General features: G+C 39.9%; 1 protein-coding gene across 1 annotated transcript; it reads left to right on the top strand.

Moving 5' to 3' along the window:
* The first annotated feature begins 6,271 nt into the window (after positions 1–6,271).
* On the top strand, positions 6,272–18,781 carry cdca2 (cell division cycle associated 2). The gene is made up of 13 exons (XM_061071793.1): positions 6,272–6,367; positions 6,557–6,722; positions 7,096–7,238; positions 7,866–7,991; positions 9,619–9,718; positions 10,009–10,331; positions 11,784–11,835; positions 11,945–12,019; positions 12,344–12,465; positions 12,681–12,743; positions 12,991–13,062; positions 16,857–17,034; positions 17,153–18,781. Exons 1-13 carry the CDS (start codon positions 6,284–6,286, stop codon positions 18,082–18,084), a joined length of 2,436 nt encoding a protein of 811 aa, XP_060927776.1. The 5' UTR covers positions 6,272–6,283; the 3' UTR covers positions 18,085–18,781.
* Positions 18,782–19,040: the final 259 nt, after the last annotated feature.

Raw genomic sequence — 19,040 nt, 5'->3', positions numbered from 1 at the left:
GTGACAGGTACAGGATGACACACATACTCCCACATTAGTGAGATGTCGGACCTTGATGGGTAGCACACAACTTATCTAATCTTAGATGGATGGAGGTTGCCAGGCAGAGGGTCAAATCAGCCTCACAATATGTTGGATGCATGTTAATGTGTATTTTAAGACATTAAAATTTGTGGACCCCCTGTTGAAGACCTCTGATTTAGACGTTAACTGTAGTGAGCTACAGGCACGACTCGTATTGGAACAGTAAAGAATGGACAAGCAGGTGACTGACTGCTCCTCTATTATGGGTCATACGGTCATGAAAAACCTGGAAAAGTCATGGAATTGTTAAATGTTTATTTCCAGGCCTGGAAAAGTGCTTGGAAAAAATTAAATCCCAAAAGTTTTGGAGAAGTTTTGGATTGATTCTGCTGCTGTGCTCACTGAGCCACCACTGGCCTCACAGCAGACCTCCAGAAAAGCTGTAGGATTATTATTGTCTGTAATATTGAGATATGAAATGGGATCATATTAAATCATAGTTGTCCTAATTAAACCACGGTCAGAGCTGTGACCATAACCTCACCACTTGTGCGTATATTCAGAATCCAGAGAAGACGAGGGGAAGTTTATATTTCTCATATACAGTATACAGGGTTCATAGGGTCATGGAAAACCTGGAAAAGTTATGGAATTGTTAAATGTTTATTTCCAGGCCTGGAAAAGTGCTTGAAAAAAATTAAATCCCAAAAGTTTTGGAGAAGTCATGGAAATTTGTTCTATTCATATTTTCATGTCGTTCATTTATGCTGATTTTTAAATAATTCATATGATTTTAAAAAGAAATCGATCAAAATATAAGCAGGCATACTCTCTCATACTAATTGAAAAGCTTGTTGGGGTCATGAAAAACCTGAAAAAGTCATGGAATTGTTAAATGTTTATTTCCAGGCCTGGAAAAGTGCTTGAAAATTTTTTTTAAATCCCAACAGTTTTGGAGAAGTCATGGAAATTTGTTATATTCATATTTTCATGTCGTTCATTTATGCTGATTTTTAAATAATTCATATGATTTTAAAAGAAATATGCTCAAAATATAAGCAGGCATACTCTCTCATACTAATTGAAAAGCTTGTTGGGGTCATGAAAAACCTGAAAAAGTCATGGAATTGTTAAATGTTTATTTCCAGGCCTGGAAAAGTGCTTGAAAATTTTTTTTAAATCCCAACAGTTTTGGAGAAGTCATGGAAATTTGTTATATTCATATTTTCATGTCGTTCATTTATGCTGATTTTTAAATAATTCATATGATTTTAAAAGAAATATGCTCAAAATATAAGCAGGCATACTCTCTCATACTAATTGAAAAGTTCGGTGGGGAAGCAGGCAGGATAATGCACTATGCCACGGAAGTGTAGATTTTACCATGCTTGGCTACAAATGGAAAAGTACATGCCATGGGTTACAACAGACAAAAACCTTATTCATACTGTTGTCTCATGCATTTTTGGAAAAGTCATGGAAATCCATTGGTCAAAATGTGTATGAACCCTGTCTGTTGTGATCCAGCCTAACTTAGTAACTACTGATGTCACTTGTGCAGATGGAAAGCGCAGAGATGAACCCTGCCGGCCCTGAGGGACCCCTGAAGGACGAGATGTTGCCCCCCTCAGAAGGGAACACCCCTCCTCTGGTTTTAACAGACAACTTGCCCCCACTAAACTTCTCCGTGCTCACCCCCCGTCGGTTTGGCATCTCGGTCCAGAGCTTCACCCCAGCGGCCTCATCGAACCACAAAGGTGAGAGCAACAGATTAATAGATAGATAGATAGATAGATAGATAGATAGATAGATAGATAGATAGATAGATAGATAGATAGATAGATAGATAGATAGATAGATAGATAGATAGATAGATAGATAGATAGATAGATAGATTACTTTATTCATCCCCGAAAGATAAATAGGTAGATAAGGTGCAGTGGCAAGATGATGGTAATAGTACTGTTGATATGATGGTAATGTTATTGTTAGACAGTATATAAAAATAGTACAGTAAATATAGAATATAATATAGCATAATATATATTTATATATGATAGTAATTAGTAGCAGTATATAGTAATAATGGCAGCAACAGTATATATAATAATAATAGAAAATATAATAATAATAATAACATGTACACATGTATAAATATGTGTATATAGACTTAGTATGATATGATATGATATATAGTAGAGGTATAAATATAAGTATTTGACTATACAATATATAATATAATATACTATGAATGTAAGAATATGTAGACAGAGTGTGCAAAAGACAATATTATTGTATAAAATGATATATAATATCAATATGGTTTATATTAACACATATCACATATGATGTGAAGTAAGTGTTCCAGTCCTTGTTCCATGCTGAACAATATTTCTCATATACAGTATATTACATTAGGTGAGTCTTACTAAAGTTTCGTTCTTCTCCATCTTGCATTAGATAAGTCTCGTCTATCACAACTTAAGTCAAGGCGGCGATCCGGCATCGGTGTCCGTGGTTCACCAGAGACCAACTCCCTCATCCGCTTCATGGCACAACAGAGATCGAAGACTCCAACAAACTCCAAAACTCCAGAGGTGAGAGGCTCAAGTAGTAGCTCAGGGGTCAGTTGTACTGATCTTGCACCCATGTCAAATCATATCAGAATGTCAGCTCTGTGTGATCAATACTCAAACATTAATGAAACTGTGCTGGACTGTGCAGCATACTTATACAAAATTCTGTGGACGATTTTAGACCAGAAACCTGGAAAATGCCTGGACCCAATCTCTGGAATTCATGTCTGAAAACGCTCAGTTCTCTCCAGCCTCACCAGGGGCCTCATGTATAAAACGCTGCTTAGGATTCATACTAAAAGTGTACATGTGCACAAAAAGGTTGAGATTGATAAAACCCTGAGCACGCACACCTGAAGGTAATGTTACCTATAAATCACAGTCCACCTGGAAACATGCGTACAGGGATCTGTCTCATACTCCGACACTGACACCGAGGTGTTTGTTAGTGAGGTGGATGTGAAGAAAGACAGATTGTGTAGTGGCCACAGCAGTGATCTCATTAATACAGAAAACACACTCATACACTGCTGCTTCTGTTAATACAGTGAATGAGAGTGAGTGTTGTATCTCCTGAACATATTTGAATTATCCAAAACTGCAGGATTGTTACATTCAGACAGCTGTGATGTCCCCTATCTATACAATTTAAGAGAATCATATTTTTTAAATGATTAAAAGAGGCTCTACATTGAGAGGTAAATATTATTCTGTGTGATGCTGGACTCAGTTCAGCTCAAAGATCCAACTTCACAGATCTATAGAATCTATATCAGCTGAATCATTATCATGGGACGAAAAATCCTTGCGATCGCTGAACCCTCGTTTCCTTCTCACCCTTCGACTCCACACTTCTCTATCAGTGCCAGTGCATTCATCACGCAGCATTTCACACAAGTGTCCCCACAGTATTAATATATATTTAGAGCAATCGAACTGATTACTTCACACATCAGTGGGATTCTTACCTCCACTCTGGGATATTATTTGGAAATTGAAGTTTGAAAGTAAATCGTTTTTCTTTATTTTTAGTAAGAGATCTCCTGTGCGTTCTGATGACAGTCATGTTCACTGCAGCAAATGTCACACACACACAGTATGAAAACTAATGTCAAACTTGTTGATACACGCACAGTGTTGGCAATTATTCAAAACCCTTATGACTCGGCTCTGTAACTGTCTTTTTCAATTGAAGGATTTAATATTAATGATGAAGTGGATCAATAATCTGGCTTCAGTTCACCACCTCACGTCTGCATCGGCATTTTCCTATCTCCAAAATGTTCGTACGCGTGGGTCAGAGTGAGCGTACAAGTGGCCACATTCTCCTCAAATTTGTTTTATAGATCCCAACGTTTGCATGAGAAGTGCCGTGTGTCAGAAATGTTATAAATGAGACCCAAGGTGATAACAGATGCGTAAATATCAGATCAACCAACTGGATCCACACATTTTTTTATGCATAGAAAGGCAGTGAGGTATTGAAATCTTTAAATCATATTCAGCATAATAATGAATAAATATTGACCATGAAACATGCACTGGTTACATGTCTGTCTGCAGTGCAGTTTTGATAGAAAAATATATCAAGACAAATTAGCTTTGTTAAAACAAACGCCCTACAGAGACATAATTTAGCCCTTCACATCAGCTTCAATAAAATTCTTAGCAATTGTGCACTGTCAATTCAAAATGTGCTTGTTATCGCAATAATTTTCCAATCTATTATTCATCGTCTAATTTCCACTGCACTGCTGTGTTATGACCCTATTTGTCAGATACCTGATCAGAAAATACTGAACACTAATTCAAATAGATTGCTGACACATACAGTCACTCATCAAGTCATTCGAGAAATCTAGATGTAATTAATACAAGAGGCCTGCAATAAATCCTCCATTCATGAGGATTGTAATGTTCAGGTTTTATTGAAAAATTAGGGACAACTCTCAGTACAACCTTGAAAAAGTCTTTTAATTAAATAAATCAACACCTCAATAAAAGCTGATCATTATAATCCTCATAAAACAAGCCTTTATTTCATCATTGATACAATATGTAGTTAAGAAAAACACTGGCAAATGTATTTTTTCCTCATCGCAGAAAATATTTGAAATTGTTGACCGATTTATAAAACTGTCTGGAATGTTATTTCAAGCCATTTCTCACTCATACATGGTCACAACAAGGTAACCTGTTACCGTGACTGCAGCGGTGCATAAATGACCTGTTCCATGTTCCTACATGTCGCGGTAATAAAAACACAGATGATACAATGACATTAATGAATCAGACTATTGATTAGAGCAGAGCCATCATAAATGTTTTTCGGGAAACACCCGGACCTCTCTTACTGAGACAGGTCAACATGTCCACTGAGAGAAAGGGATGCTAATATATAATATCACTGCACCGCGACGTGAACAAAGTCTATTGTAATGCTTAACATTCCTGTTTTAAACTGTGGGTCCATCTAAGCTTCGGACTGGGGGATATGGCCAAGGATTATTTCAAGACAAATGTGTTCATATCAGTTGATATCAATGATTATCTTTATCATAAATGTCCTGTTATTTATGTTAAGTTTAAAGACTCATTATTGCTCCTGAGTTAAGGTTGTTGGTTCTCTTAAAAAAAAATGTATGGGCAGAGAAAGACACTTGCCAAACAGTATAACATTTTAAAGGTCTGAGGGAGAAATGTTATGTGTTTTACTTTCTTACTCTGCTTACACAGTGCAGAAATATTATGTAGATATGTACTGGATTTTTTCTATGGATGAAAATAACTTAATTGTTGTTATTTGTGCGTGTTTGTGTGTCACAAAACAAGCCTTGACCAGATCAGTGTGAAGAGAAAGGTCAAACAGTGTGAAGTGTAACACTTTAAACCCTTGTTTCTTCTGCCATGTTGAATTCATTAACACTAAAGTAACAGAGGGTAGACAACTCATTAAAACATCTTTTGATACTTTTTAAACCACTTCTGCACCAAAATCCACTTCTTTCATTATTCTTAATATGCTCCAAACCATAATCTGTAGTTGTTTAAGATATAGCTAGACTAGGGTTAGACAACATCTGAGTCTTTTTTTTAAATGTTGTTGGGTTTGTTGAGCAGTATTGTTTGTAGTAGCATGGCAGTGTTCGTTATCTCTGGTCAAAGCTAAAAAAAAATGCGTGTGTTGTACAAACGCTGATATTTTGTCCCGACTTTTGGGATCGACATCAGCACTTAATGTAGGAAGTTGTCAACCTTTGATAAATAATAAACACACTATCATCATTTTATTGATAACATATATCATGTCAATATAAAACTTAAAATTACTATAGTTTATGTATCATTAATTTCTGAACATTTACAGCACATTTTAACAATAACGTGATAATATGGAGAACCGTGATGATTATGTTCTCTATTATCGGGATAAACAATTCTTGCACCATTTCATCTCTAAAATAGACAACGTCCATAAGACTTCTGTCCTGATTCACTTTGTGTTGAAGATGACATATTTAGAACTGATAAATGGCAGGGGGCGGGCACTAAAAAGGGTGAGTGCTCCAGGCTCACATGGCTTGTTTGGATTCAAATTTAAGTCGTGTATTTTTCCGAATGATAACAAAGCTCTTCATCTATGAAACATAGTCAGGCTTTCGTGGACAGCAGTGACTTGTACCATGCTGTGGAAGTGGTTTAAGACGTTTCTGTGGACTTTTTGTAATTTCTTCCGCCGAGAAAAGCAATTGTCGAGTCGGCAGCTGGTGAGTGTGATACTGAAAAATTTGGCTCATATTTCCCTCAAAGGAAATTGTTTTTTATTATTATTTCTAGATTGTGTGTTTTGAAGGAGTATCTGATATATGTGCTGCCTCTCAGCAATACCACTCAGAAGTCCATGTCAGGCTGTATCACTGAGCAGGTATGTTTGTTTTTGCTGTCTCACCCCTCAGCCTGTCAGTCAAAGCCCCCTTCTTCCCCGGGTGGCGTCCACTGTGAAGCAAAAGATGTCCTCCTTCCAGAGCCTGATGGATGTGGAGGAGAGTGAGGTCTGTGATCAGATGCCAAGACAGGACGGCAACACTGGAGGATGCATCAAGACAAGAGATTATCTGTCTGGTGAGGCCGCCTCATTGCCACAGGATTAATAGTTCCATCTCCCAAAAAAGGATTTTTGCCAGCAGGACTTCTTCATGATGTCTAGAGGCGCTGTTAATAATCAGTGGATTAATGCATAGCAAGGTTTAAGCTCGAGTCTGACAACATATCAGAGCGCTTGTTTCGTTTGAGCTTGGTCAGCCTCTTAACTGCACCAGTTTCTGAGCTGTTTGTTGCTGAAGAGAGACTTTATCTGCATCCTTTTGATCGAGGTTTTATTTACATTTGCTGTGTGATATTTATTTATTTAACAAAGGTGTCCCCAGTTCCCATTTGTTTTTGTTTGTTTATGTAATGCTTCTTTTTGATGGGGTTATTTTTCTCTCTCTTGCAGATGGAAATGGCAAGGAGAACCACCCACCACAGATGATGCCCTCAGCCAAGAAGAGGAGGTGCCTGGCCCCCCTTGAAAGCTGCGAAGTGGAGATAAGAGAGGCCAGCGCTCCTGTCCCTGAGTTCAAGTTGAAGGAGCAGGAGGTATGCTCAGTCCATGTACTCTGATTATTTGTAACTCCTTTATGAAGGTAGATCGCAGTGCTACACAGGAATCTACGACTATAATGATCCTAAAAGAGAAGCAAACACTAAATCTATTTAAGTACTGGGTATTAGATTTATGTATTTATTTTTGAATATTCTGCATCTCTGGTTTTTTGAACGTGGAGCTTTTACTTTGTAATATTAGGTTTTAGATATTCTGTACAATTTAAAAACTCAACGACAACTTAAAGCTCCTACAAGGAGTTTTAAACTGGTTATGAAACGGTCTTAATTTAATATTGCTGCCTCTTTATGGCTTACAACAGCCAATGAGACAATCTGGGAGAAAGTGAGCTTTTTTTTTTTTTACAATATCTGTCTCCGAGATAGATTACCTGCGAAGGATTACCATGTGTTTTTTTTTTTTCACTAACCAAAACAAATGCACATGCTGTCTAGACAGAGGTTTTTATTATAAGGTGACAGTGGAAACACCACAGCTCTTTTCCACGGAGGCACTCAAATCATGGTCCCTGTAGGACATGTGCCCCTGTGATAATTGTTCTTGTTGTGGTGCAGTGCTGCTGAATGAAAACAGTGGAAATAATTTATTCATGTCCACAGGAGGATGAAGAAACGGGGTTGAAACGTGGAACTTCAACGTCCAGTGAGACTGTGAAAGAGGTCCAGCCGGAGCTTATTTCCCCTCCCCTACCACCAGCGACCTGTTCCACTACCAACATCCAACAGGTTTGCTCTTACACACACACACACAAATAGGAAAAATTGCATAGAAATTAAAAACAAAATTTCAAAAAGTCACCTGAAACCAGAGCTGTTGTGTAATTGACAGCACGACCCAACTCTGTAAGATTCAAGAAGAAATGTTTCTATTGCCACCATGAAGTGACTTGGGTGTGATTCACTCCTGATGCTTCAGGATTTATCATTTACTGAACCCATATATATTTATGTATCAGTCAGATTGCCCAAACCAGTACTTAAACCTTAATACCTTCTCTACCTTTTGATGCTAAAACTTAATTAAATATATATTTTGAAACAACTCTCATTTAATCTCTAAAAAAGTTTGTATATTTTGTTAACTTGTGTACTTATATTACCTGAAAGATTTTCACCAATGTTCAAACACTGAGAAATCAATATATGAGACATTTCATGTTGGGGTCCTTTTGAATTGTGTCATATCCACTTCACTTGTGGCTTTGTCAGTATCTGCTTTAACTTATGGGGTTTAACAAAGGAATAGATGGAGGGAAAAACATAACATAACAAAGTGTGAAAAGTTGATTGGGTCTGAATATTCAAAGTACATCAGCCTCAGTTTTCTGATTTGCTTTTCTAAGGCTGTATCCGAGCTGTATTTCTCTGTGAAGAGAACATTTCCTTCACTTGATTCATCGTACAAACAAAGTTTTTCACCACAGCACCACTGGTGAGCTTTTACTATGAAGCAGCTCTGTTGAAAGCAGTTCATTAATCACTGAGGTCCGCACTGACTGCTGCAGTCAAACACAATAGGTATATGAACTGGTGATATGAGAAAGATTTGTTGGAATAAGGTACGAATTAGGCCATGGTATTGACTACCACTATCTCAGTTCATAATTTATCTATCTCAATCCAAACCTATACAACTGATTAATTCACATATTCAATTGTTTGTTTAACTCATCCACAAACAGAAAAGTAAAAACAATCTTATGCAGTTTTTCAGAAAGTAACATGATCGAACTTATCTCGACCAGTCACAGTAATTTTCTGAGACTTACTTGAGTCCTGACAGTCTTTTACACTGATGTAAAAGACTGAAAGGAAGTAATTGCTGTCGGTTACTAGATTGATTCTTTTTCAGTTATGACAGACAAATTAGATCGTAAAAGAAGTTCTATTGCATTTATTCTTTTTGTATGTATTATATACTACGTATAGGAATCTGTATCTAATATCAGGTTACACACAGCCACAAACATCCAGGAAACATGTTCAGCTTTAATAGGTATTAGTCCTGACTCAAGTAAATCACTGCACATGGTTCAGATATAGTTTGTGTATGTGAGATCAGTTTTCTCATCTAACTCCTCAACATGAAAGTCAACGAGTGTATTTCCCAAACTGCTGAACCTTGCTTTTAAATATTGCAAAGAAAGGAAAGTAACAGAAACATCTACTGTGAGCTTCATGAGATGAAAAGACGAAGAAGCAGAACGGGTACATTCTGTTGACCCTGATTCCCATGTACAATGTTCTCTAATATGAGATATCTTTTAATAACACTGGTTCTCACTTAGCAGTCTGTATTGTGAAGTCCATCCGACTACAGTCGCACAGGATCTCATCTATTCTCTTTCAACAGGATGGTTTCTTTGAACTCCAAAGCCTCAGCCAACCACTGGCGGCTGTCTCCCCTTTCCACTTCCCCTCTCTCCCTGGTCTGTTGGAGATGAAACCCACAGGTAAACTCACACTATGCTCTGTTGCCATGTTAGAGGAAGTGGCCTTTTCTTTTGGTAAAGCCTGGCATTTTAGGCCAGGATGAAAAGGAATGTGTTATTGGGGTCAAACTCACTAGCACTGCTATTCTATGAGCAAATTCAGCTTTCCCCATTTTGATACCAAAGAAATTACATAACTGGTATTTTCCCAACTATTAACAAAACACCAAGAGCTTTCGAGTTTATCATTGTTTATAAAGGCAGCACAAATAAATGATTTAGTTGTGAATTCAAGGTTTTACTCTCTGCAGGAGACGACGACTCCACGGGAACATCTGCCGTTAAGAAGAAAAAGAGGGTGCACTTTGGGGGTCCGCTCTTTCCTGAGTTCTTTGATAAGAACCTTCCCCCCAGCACCCCGTTACAGAAGGGTGGCACGCCACTCCGAGCACCCACACCAGGTGGGGCTTTACAGCTGCGCTCACTGCTGAAGACCCCGCAGAAGAGTGAACCGCAGACACCACCAGCTCCGTCAGACTCCTGCAGCCCCGGTGTCTTTGGTGCCTCCCCTACACTCGTAATGCCTCGCAGCTTCAGAAGGCAATCTGTGGAAGACAGTGAGGAGGATGGAGAGGTAAACTGGCTGCCAGGGTCGTTTTGATTGTGTGCGTCATTAAATAATAGTAACTTGGTTAAAAATGACTACATCTATAAAAAATATTTTGCAGTAGTTGCTCTGTTCTGCCACTGGCAAGTACTGTTTGTACAGCAGTATTTCCAAGCAATGTAACGTAAGCTAGAGCCGGCTAATATGTCAGGAATTTAGCAATATTTTACACTGAAAATTCTCACAAGTAATACAGCGATTGTGAGCCATGTAAAAGACTGAAAGGAAGTAATTGTTGTCGGTTACTAGATTGATTATTTTTCAGTTATGACAGACAAATTAGATCGTAAAAGAAGTTCTATTGCATTTATTCTTTTTGTATGTATTATATACCACGTATAGGAATCTGTATCTAATATCAGGTTACACACAGCCACAAACATCCAGGAAACATGTTCAGCTTTAATAGGTATTAGTCCTGACATGGCTACATGTGGTTCTTCCGTTGCCAAGGCCGGATACGGCTGTGCCAGGGGGTCCAGCTCGGCCCGCCAGATGCAAGGCATGCTCTAAATTTAAAAATAATAATTATAATAATAATTTTTAAAAATTGAAATAATAAAAAAAAAAAGGTCAAACCGCCATCTCACTCTATGCCAGTGATTCTCAAACTGGTGGGGCGCAGAGGCATAACGATGAAGCCTGTCTTGCTCTTGGATTCTCAGTGAATGGAGGAGGACATGAGGAGAGACCAGTGTGTACTTTAGGTCTGAAAACTCTGGCAGCTGACAGGATGAGACCTGACAAATTAAGAAGACGCTTAGAAACATTACACCCCAGTCATGTGCATGTGTTATTTTTGGTTGAGCTTTATCATCGTTGTAACAAAGTCATTATAATTTAATTCATTTTTTCTCTATTTTTGAAAAAGTACAGAGCGATGGAGGAATACAGTGATAAATGTCACCAAAAGTACTTCAATAAGGTTGAATTTAAGCAAAGTTGAAACAGATTAACAGAAATAAATGTTTCATGTTTTAATATATCTGTTTCCTACAATCATTGTTGTGGAAATCATTGTTAATAATTATTATTATCAACATTGACGTGATCAGACAGTCTCTTCACATATATTATTATTATTAAAAGGTGATCTGTGCAACTTTGTTATTCAGGAAGTTTGTATCCTCAGAACCTTTTTAAAGTAACTCTCAGTTTCAAAAAGGTTGGTGACCCCTGCCATTGACCATCGGTTCCCAAACTGGGGTCCGCAAAGTGGTTCAGGGGGTCCGTGTTGGTGTGCACGGAGCTATGATTTTACTGGTCTGGCCCACTTGAGATCAAAGTGGGCAGTATGTGGCCCCATAACTAAAATGAGTTTGACACCCCTGACTTAGATGAACCAAGATCAAATTAACTATCTTTTCCTGTTAATTTCATCACCGAGCAACATTGCTGTTCTTTATTTTCTCATTTCAGGTTGTTTTCCCTTCAATGGAGGAGATTGACTCTGCAGTGACAAGTGATACAGGTTAATTATTACACATTCACCCTTGAGAATTACAGTTGGTTGTCTTAAGTAGAACTTAAAGAAACTCTGTTTTTATCTTAACAGCTCTTCCTATGTGTTACAATTTCAGGATATCTGTGGGACACCCAGCCACTGAACTTAAACTCGGCTTTCCATGAGGAGTTTCTGTCTCAGATAGTGACAGGTGAACTGACTGCATTTCTTTTCCTTTTGTTATCACTTCATGTCCTCATTCCCCTGTTCTCTTCCTTCTTCTTCTCCTGACAAACCCAGCAGTGTCAAGCTACAATAAGTATCAGAAATTAAATTCTGTGTACCTCAAACAGCTCACTATTCTCAATACAGAGAAACAGCTTAAGAAAAAAGCCTTTTGCAAAGTGTAGAAACAGGTTTCGTAAAACTCAAATGATAAACATAGTTAACAACAAAGGTATGTGACACATGTTACATTTTCTGTTGGTTATCATTTGCCATACTAATCCATGTAATCAATCCTTGGTCATTTCAGAGTCTGAGACTAAACCCAGCTCAACCTCTCAGGTGGTCGTCCCGGATGAGACGGCATCATCACCAGAGAAGAAGAAACCTGAAACTCCAGTTCCGGTCAGATCTAAGCGGCGGAGGAAAAAGGTCTGACATCGTCGCAGATTAACATTTTATTTTTCTTTCGGATTAATTCTCTTTCATAGGTCTTTGTGAGCATATTTGATATATTTTTAGCAAATATACTTTGCTTCACATTAACACAGTTGCTGTCTTAAAATTGCCAAAGTAATTGCCACTTTTCATTCTAAAACCTCACACCGTTACATTTCATTTTATAAAATACTTTTGTGTCTTAGCAGGGTGAAGCAGAGCTTGAATCTACAAGTGAGGCCCCAGCTCGCTCCGGCAGTCGAAAGAGAAAGGTCTGCTATTATCACAAACTGCTCCCAGCTGGAGCACACTTCCAGAAATCTCCATTTACCAGACTAGATTGTCTGCTTTAATAATTCAGGGGTCATAACATGCTCCTGCATCTAATCGACTGCTTAATTCTACTGGATCTGAACTTAATCAGATCTGAAGATATCCACTTTATGTGTGTGTGTGAGAGAGTGTGTCAGCGACACTGTCTTATATAACGTATCCTCATGCCAACTCTGCATCCCTCAGCAACCAGAGGAGAGCGAACCTGTGAAGAGGTCGACACGCTCTGCTGCCAAGACGGCCTCTGGGAAGATGACGGTGAGCTGGCAGAGTCTGCTTCTTTGATTTCTCTTTACAACACTTCACTGAGGGACCTGCAGACATTTCTGTCTGAGAGGCAATCATGGAGCTGCACAATGTGTCTACAGCTTACTTTGCCTGAGTTAAGGAAAAGATGTGTGAGGGAATGTGTGTTTATTCGCTCCTACACCACTGCAGATTTATCATGCTCACCACCACATGATCATTAATCATAGGATTTCTATTATGAAATCTTTAAAGTAATTCAAATTGTGCCAAGAGTTGAGAAGCTGCTCCTCTCCCACAGATAATAGAACAAAGCCTGTTGACATGGCTCATAAATTAAGTGTTTTTTTACAGCTTTATTATGACTCATGTAATCATGTTAAAGCATAAGGTTGATCTTGTGGTGTTCTGTATTTTAATGTGGTTACAGCATGTATGGAGGCATCTTATTTTCTGTTTGTTCGTCCTTGTTTCACTCTCCTAATTGTCATATCTCACAAACACATCATGGGAATGTTTTCAAATTTGGCAAGGATGAACTGATTTATGCTGGTAAAGGGTCAAAGTCGCTTTGACCTTCCAATGTTTTTGAATTTAATACATGAGAATGCCTGAAGTAAATTATTATGTTCCCCAGGGGTCATTTAAAGTGCTTGACTTGAATTTCGGGCAAAAATAGAAACTTGAAGTCAGCTCTCAGCTCTTCAACTTGTAAATATTATAAATCTGTCTCTCTTGCTAATCTTCCACAATGTATTGTTTTGCTGTGTTAGTGAAGGCAAGTGACCACATAGTCTCTCATCATTGTAGCACAGGACAGTGTTCAAGACCATAGGTCCTGAGCAATGCAGCAAAGGAACAAATGCATTCACATACAGCTGCTCCAAAAAATTAGGGGAACCTCTTGAATCATACATACAGGATCTCAATGAACAAAATATTGGTGTTGAAAATCTTTACTGATGTACATTGGGAAATTCATTGAGAACAAAATAACGTAAAGATGGTCAATTGAAAACTAAATCATTAACCCCTTGAGGACTGGATTCAAAATCACAAATGGAAATGTTGAAATCACAGGCCTTTCATCACTACAACTCGTAATGTGACTCAGTAGCGTGTATGGTCCCCACGTGCCTGTATGCACTCAGGGCACCAGAGACCTCCTGGACACTTTGTGGCAATGGATTCAGGCCAGTGAGGGTAAATCAAAGGCGTCAATACCTTCATCATCCAGGAAGTGTCTACACACTCTGACCACATAAGGCCGGGCATTGTCCTGCACCAGGAGGAACCTCAGGGCCCACTGCACCAGTGTAAGGTCTGATAATGGGACTGAGGATTTCATCCCAACACTGAACTGCAGTCACATTACCTTTAGCTTGCATATGGAGGTCTGTGCGACCCCTCCAAAGATATATGCCTCCCCTGACCATCAATGACCCACCACCAAACAGGTCATGCTGGATGACGTTACAAGCAGCATAATGTTCACCACGGCGTCTCCAGACTCTTTCACCCTGTCACATTGGCTCAGTGTAAACTTGCTCTCATCTGTGAGAGTGCGGGCGCCAGTGGCGAACCTGCCGATTCTAGTGTTCTCTGGTGAATGCCAATCAAACTTTACAGTGCGGTGCTGTGAGCACAGGTCCCAGGATGTCAAGCCCTCAGTCCACCCTCAAGCAGTCTGTTTCTGACAGTTTGGTTAGAAACATGCAAACCAGTAGCCTGCTGGAAGTCATTTAGTAGGGCTCTGGCAGTGCTGCTCGTGTTGCTCCTCGCATAGAGAAGCAGATACCGATCCTGCTTCTGGGTTGATGCCCTGTCCTGCTCTCCTCGTGTAGAACCCGGTCTCCTGCTATCTCCTCCATGCTATTGAGACTGCACTGGGAGACACAGCAAACATTCTTCCGATGTTCAGCATAGATTTATCTGTGGATCATGAGTAGGCTGCAGGTAACGCCTCATGCTATCAGGTGTAAAAATGGCCAGAGAAAAATCAAAAAGGAAGGATATGGACAGAGACATGATCTGTAGTAGTCTGTAGAAGTGACTTGCAACTAGGGTTGCAAAATTCCGGGAATATTCAAAGTTGGAAACTTTCCATGGGAATTAACAGGAATTAACGGGAATATACGGGAATTAAGGGGAATAAACGGGAATAAACTGGAAATGTTGTGGGTAATTTATACTAACTGTATTTACCTTGTCATATACAGACATAAATATAAACATTTTGTTGTGTCATAGGCTGATTTGAGCCCTGAGGAAACTTTGGGCACTTGACTATATGCTTCTGCATCTTTGTGTCATTCTTAACATAGGTCTTTGCACAGTATTTGCAAATGTACACAGCCTTTCCTTCTACATTGGATGGGGTGAAATGTCTCCACACATGAGAGAGTGCACGTGGCATTGTTCTGTAGAATAAGATGAGAAAAAAGTTTGTAAAAAAACACTAATGCAATGCCAGAGATATAAATAGTTAGCCAAACAATTGAAATAGTCTGTAAAAATATTTTACAATTGATGGATAAATTAATGGAAATAGGCTAGATGAACAGATGAACAATCCTCAATCAGCATGCTAATATATTGTCCCGAGTAATATCATCGAAACTTACCTGACTAGTCCTGCACACTACAGCAGGCCTCAATAGCCCTGCTGTAGAGTGAAGGATGCTGGGAGTTACCTGTGCATGTGATGGAAGAATGCACAGTGGAGGGTTGAAACTCAACGTGCAGCGTGTGCTGCATTCCATACATCTTTAAAATAGAGTTTTGAATGATGTTTTTATTGCTCAGGGTTTAATTTGCATAGTTTTATTTTTTTCAAAATTCCCAATATTCCCGAGCTTAATATTCCCGTGGAAAGTTTCCGGAAAGTTTCCGGAAATTTACCGGAAACTTTCCACCCCTTTGCAACCCTACTTGCAACCAATCCCTTTTTTAGGGTTGTCTTGCTGTTCCCTCTCCATTGCACCTGTTGTTACTTTCAATTTGAACCAAAGCAGGTGAAATTGATTCACAATGGCTTACACTTCCTAAATGGACAGTTTACTGTCCAAGAGGTTTAATTGACTTGGTTTGGTACTGTGATGATTAAGTGTTCCCTTCATTATTTGAGCACTACTGTGTTTATGGGAAGAGCCTCCAGACCTCCTGACTATTTATCTTTGCAAGTTTGTCTCCCTGTAACTGGGCACCAATTTTCAAGCCTTTCTCTTTTTAATTATTGTCTGAGAGCTTCTGTAGCTCCTGATTTTTCCCATTAAAAATGCTTAATGTCGTAGCAGTAATTAACCTTTTCTTCCGTGTCTCAAACTCTGAGATGGGTCCTTAAATATGAAGAAAGTGAGCCTGGAAAGTTGGTAAAAAGAAGTTGAATTGTATGTGTAGGAGGTGTGCACACACAATGCTTTGTTGTAAGATACATTCAGTGCTCGTTATAGTGTTTTTCTTGACTCAGAGAAAGAGAATCACCAGACTTAAGCACATTGAGACACCAATAATATGTAGAAGATGCATTGAGCAAGTTATTTGAAAGCAGTCTGGATAGCTGTAGCTATTTTGACAGTGGTTCACATTACAACAATCAGTCTCTTGCCTCTTTAAACAGCTTTGTAGTTTTTGTTTCCCCCTTTCTTTTCTTTTCTTTGCTTTGATTATACAGGTCCTCCATCAGGGCTAGGTATCAGTCTAAGTGGGCTTCTGTTTATCAGTTTAACCAAACGTTTGCGGCTAATTAGTAGATAACAGTTGGAAGGAGTAAAGACCTGCTCACGTAGCAAGTTGTGTTTCCACAGAGAAGCTCGGCAGCAGCAGCACGTCGTTGGAGCAGAGACGTGGACCGCTCCCTGTACGGCTCCAGGGACTACGCCTCCAAGAACCCCAACCTGAGTCCCATCACCGAGAGGCTGTCTTTCATCAGCCAGTCTCTGGATGCACAGCAGGCTCCCTCTGCAAGCTGCACACAACCAGCAGGTAATAACAAGCCTTGTCTTAGAGTTTGAGAAGCAGTAGTTAACTAAGGTTGTTTTCTTTTCTGTTGGCTGGAAAAAAACTTTTTTAATCCCAGTATATCTACCATTTCTCCCAACAGCACCAACCCCAGAGACCCCCTTGAACCTAGACACTGCTCACAGCATGGAAGCGACAGGTGAGCTCACTGTGACAGACGACTGGGGAAATCCATCAGAAGACTCCGGCAAATCTCCCAAGCCCAGTAAAGAAAGCTGTGTGAGGAAAGGCAGGAGGCCGGCGGGACAGAGGTCTGGAGGGAGAGGAACGATGAAAAGGAAGGTCAGTGTCGCTGACTGCAAGCAACTCTGTGAGGAGCCTGGAGGACTGACAGAGGAGCACTGTGAAGACCCAATCACTACCAACCCTGATGCATCAAGGGAAACCCCATTGTGCCACACTGCACCTTATCAGAGAGAGGAGGACATAGAGCTTGAAGCCAAGACTCCTGCCGATATACCCAGCACTCACTCAGAAGGGAAGTCAGGGTGTCCTGCCAGTCTTAATGCTCTCCTGCCTTCAGATGAAGAACTGAACGACTCGAGTGTGCCAGCAGAGTTCTCCAAACGAAAAGCCGAGGGCGGGAGCAGCTCTGTGAACAGTGCAGCTGACCAGGAGCAGGGAGAGCAGGTACAGGAGCACCACACCAGCCATGAAGTGGAGGATAACCAACCGGGAGACCAAGCAGAGAACCTGCAAGAAAACTGCAGGTCGAGCTCTGACAGACAGGAAGAGGAGCGACCGTTAAATCTAGACCTGGCTCCCTGGCAGGCTGACTTTAATTTTGAAGATGTATTTAAATCTGTCTCCACTAGAGGGCAGCGCTCTGTACGCCGTAGCTTGAGGAACCAGAGCAATGCGGCCCAGAGCAACGGGGCAGGTCTCGCCTGGCTGCCTCGGACCTCCCCCGACTCGAGTAAAGAGGCCCGAAGGAGAACCTGGGGCCGCAAGCTCAGCGCTGTTCTCCCTGCCCAACCTTCAGTCTCCGAGGAGACACAGGACAACTCTTCATAAATCTTCAAATAGACAACATGGGACTCTACCTGCTTATTTTAATGAACGCAGATTAAAGGGAACTATTGATGTATTGATTCCACTGTGGTACAAACCTCACCTCGCTGTTTTCTTGAAATTAAATGCAGCTATTTTTCCAAAGAGCAACCTGATTGTTTCACGTTATCTAAAACCTGTAATGTTTTCTCTTTGAGTGAATTATTAGAGCTGACTAGTAATTTGTAACCAGATTCCTGCTGGTAACCAAGCCGGTCAATACACAGAGCCCAGTCATTCCTGCTGACCACCTCCCGATCAATAACTACCCGCTCCTCAGCTGGTAATCAAAGTGCATCTTCAGTCTCCCTCTCCAAAGTCACTGGATGAAGCACGTCCAAGTCGATACCTATTCGTTGAGGATAGATGAAGATGGCTTTTTACGGGAGGAGGGGGTGGATGGAATTCAATCTATAGATGGATAGAACGAAAGAAAAAGGATAGAAGGCAGTGAATGGGCCGTACACACAGAAAAATCAAATCAATAGGCTCTGGTAATTCTGTGTTTGTGGCTGCTGGAAGGTTTTTATTCCTGTGAAATGTGAATGTGAAACGTCCCTGTTTCACCCTGTTGTTTACAAGCTGTTGGTCGGTTTGTAGACTGATGATGATTTCCAGTCTAGTTGAATTTGTCTTGTACATTGCATCAAATTAAATATGACTTGGTGTTCCTCCTCAAAGTCTACCTTGCTACTGTTAAAAATTCTTTGCCACCCCACTTTACCAGATTGCTGTAATTTAAACAAACAATTTCAAGATTAATTTGGCAGCAATACGTGTAGATAATAAAATTCCACAAATGTGAGATTCCGGCTGTTTCGTCACATAAGTTCAAACACAGCAGCTTTCCCTTCACATTCACCAGAACCACTATCGTTATATAAATGACCGTTCCGATCTACATTTTCAACCCAGCCAAA

This window comes from Limanda limanda, chromosome 5 (assembly GCF_963576545.1).
Source record: "Limanda limanda chromosome 5, fLimLim1.1, whole genome shotgun sequence".
Classification (NCBI taxonomy): domain Eukaryota; kingdom Metazoa; phylum Chordata; class Actinopteri; order Pleuronectiformes; family Pleuronectidae; genus Limanda; species Limanda limanda.
Note: the sequence above shows the minus strand (reverse complement) of the source record. Positions and strands in the feature narration are given on the sequence as shown.

Coding starts and splice junctions, on each gene's coding strand:
- cdca2 (XM_061071793.1), top strand. CDS start 6,284: ATGCTGTGGAAGTGGTTTAAGACGTTTCTGTGGACTTTTTGTAATTTC. Junction 12,020..12,343: donor TCTGTCTCAGATAGTGACAG/GTGAACTGACTG, acceptor TGGTCATTTCAG/AGTCTGAGACTAAACCCAGC. Junction 12,744..12,990: donor CCGGCAGTCGAAAGAGAAAG/GTCTGCTATTAT, acceptor TGCATCCCTCAG/CAACCAGAGGAGAGCGAACC.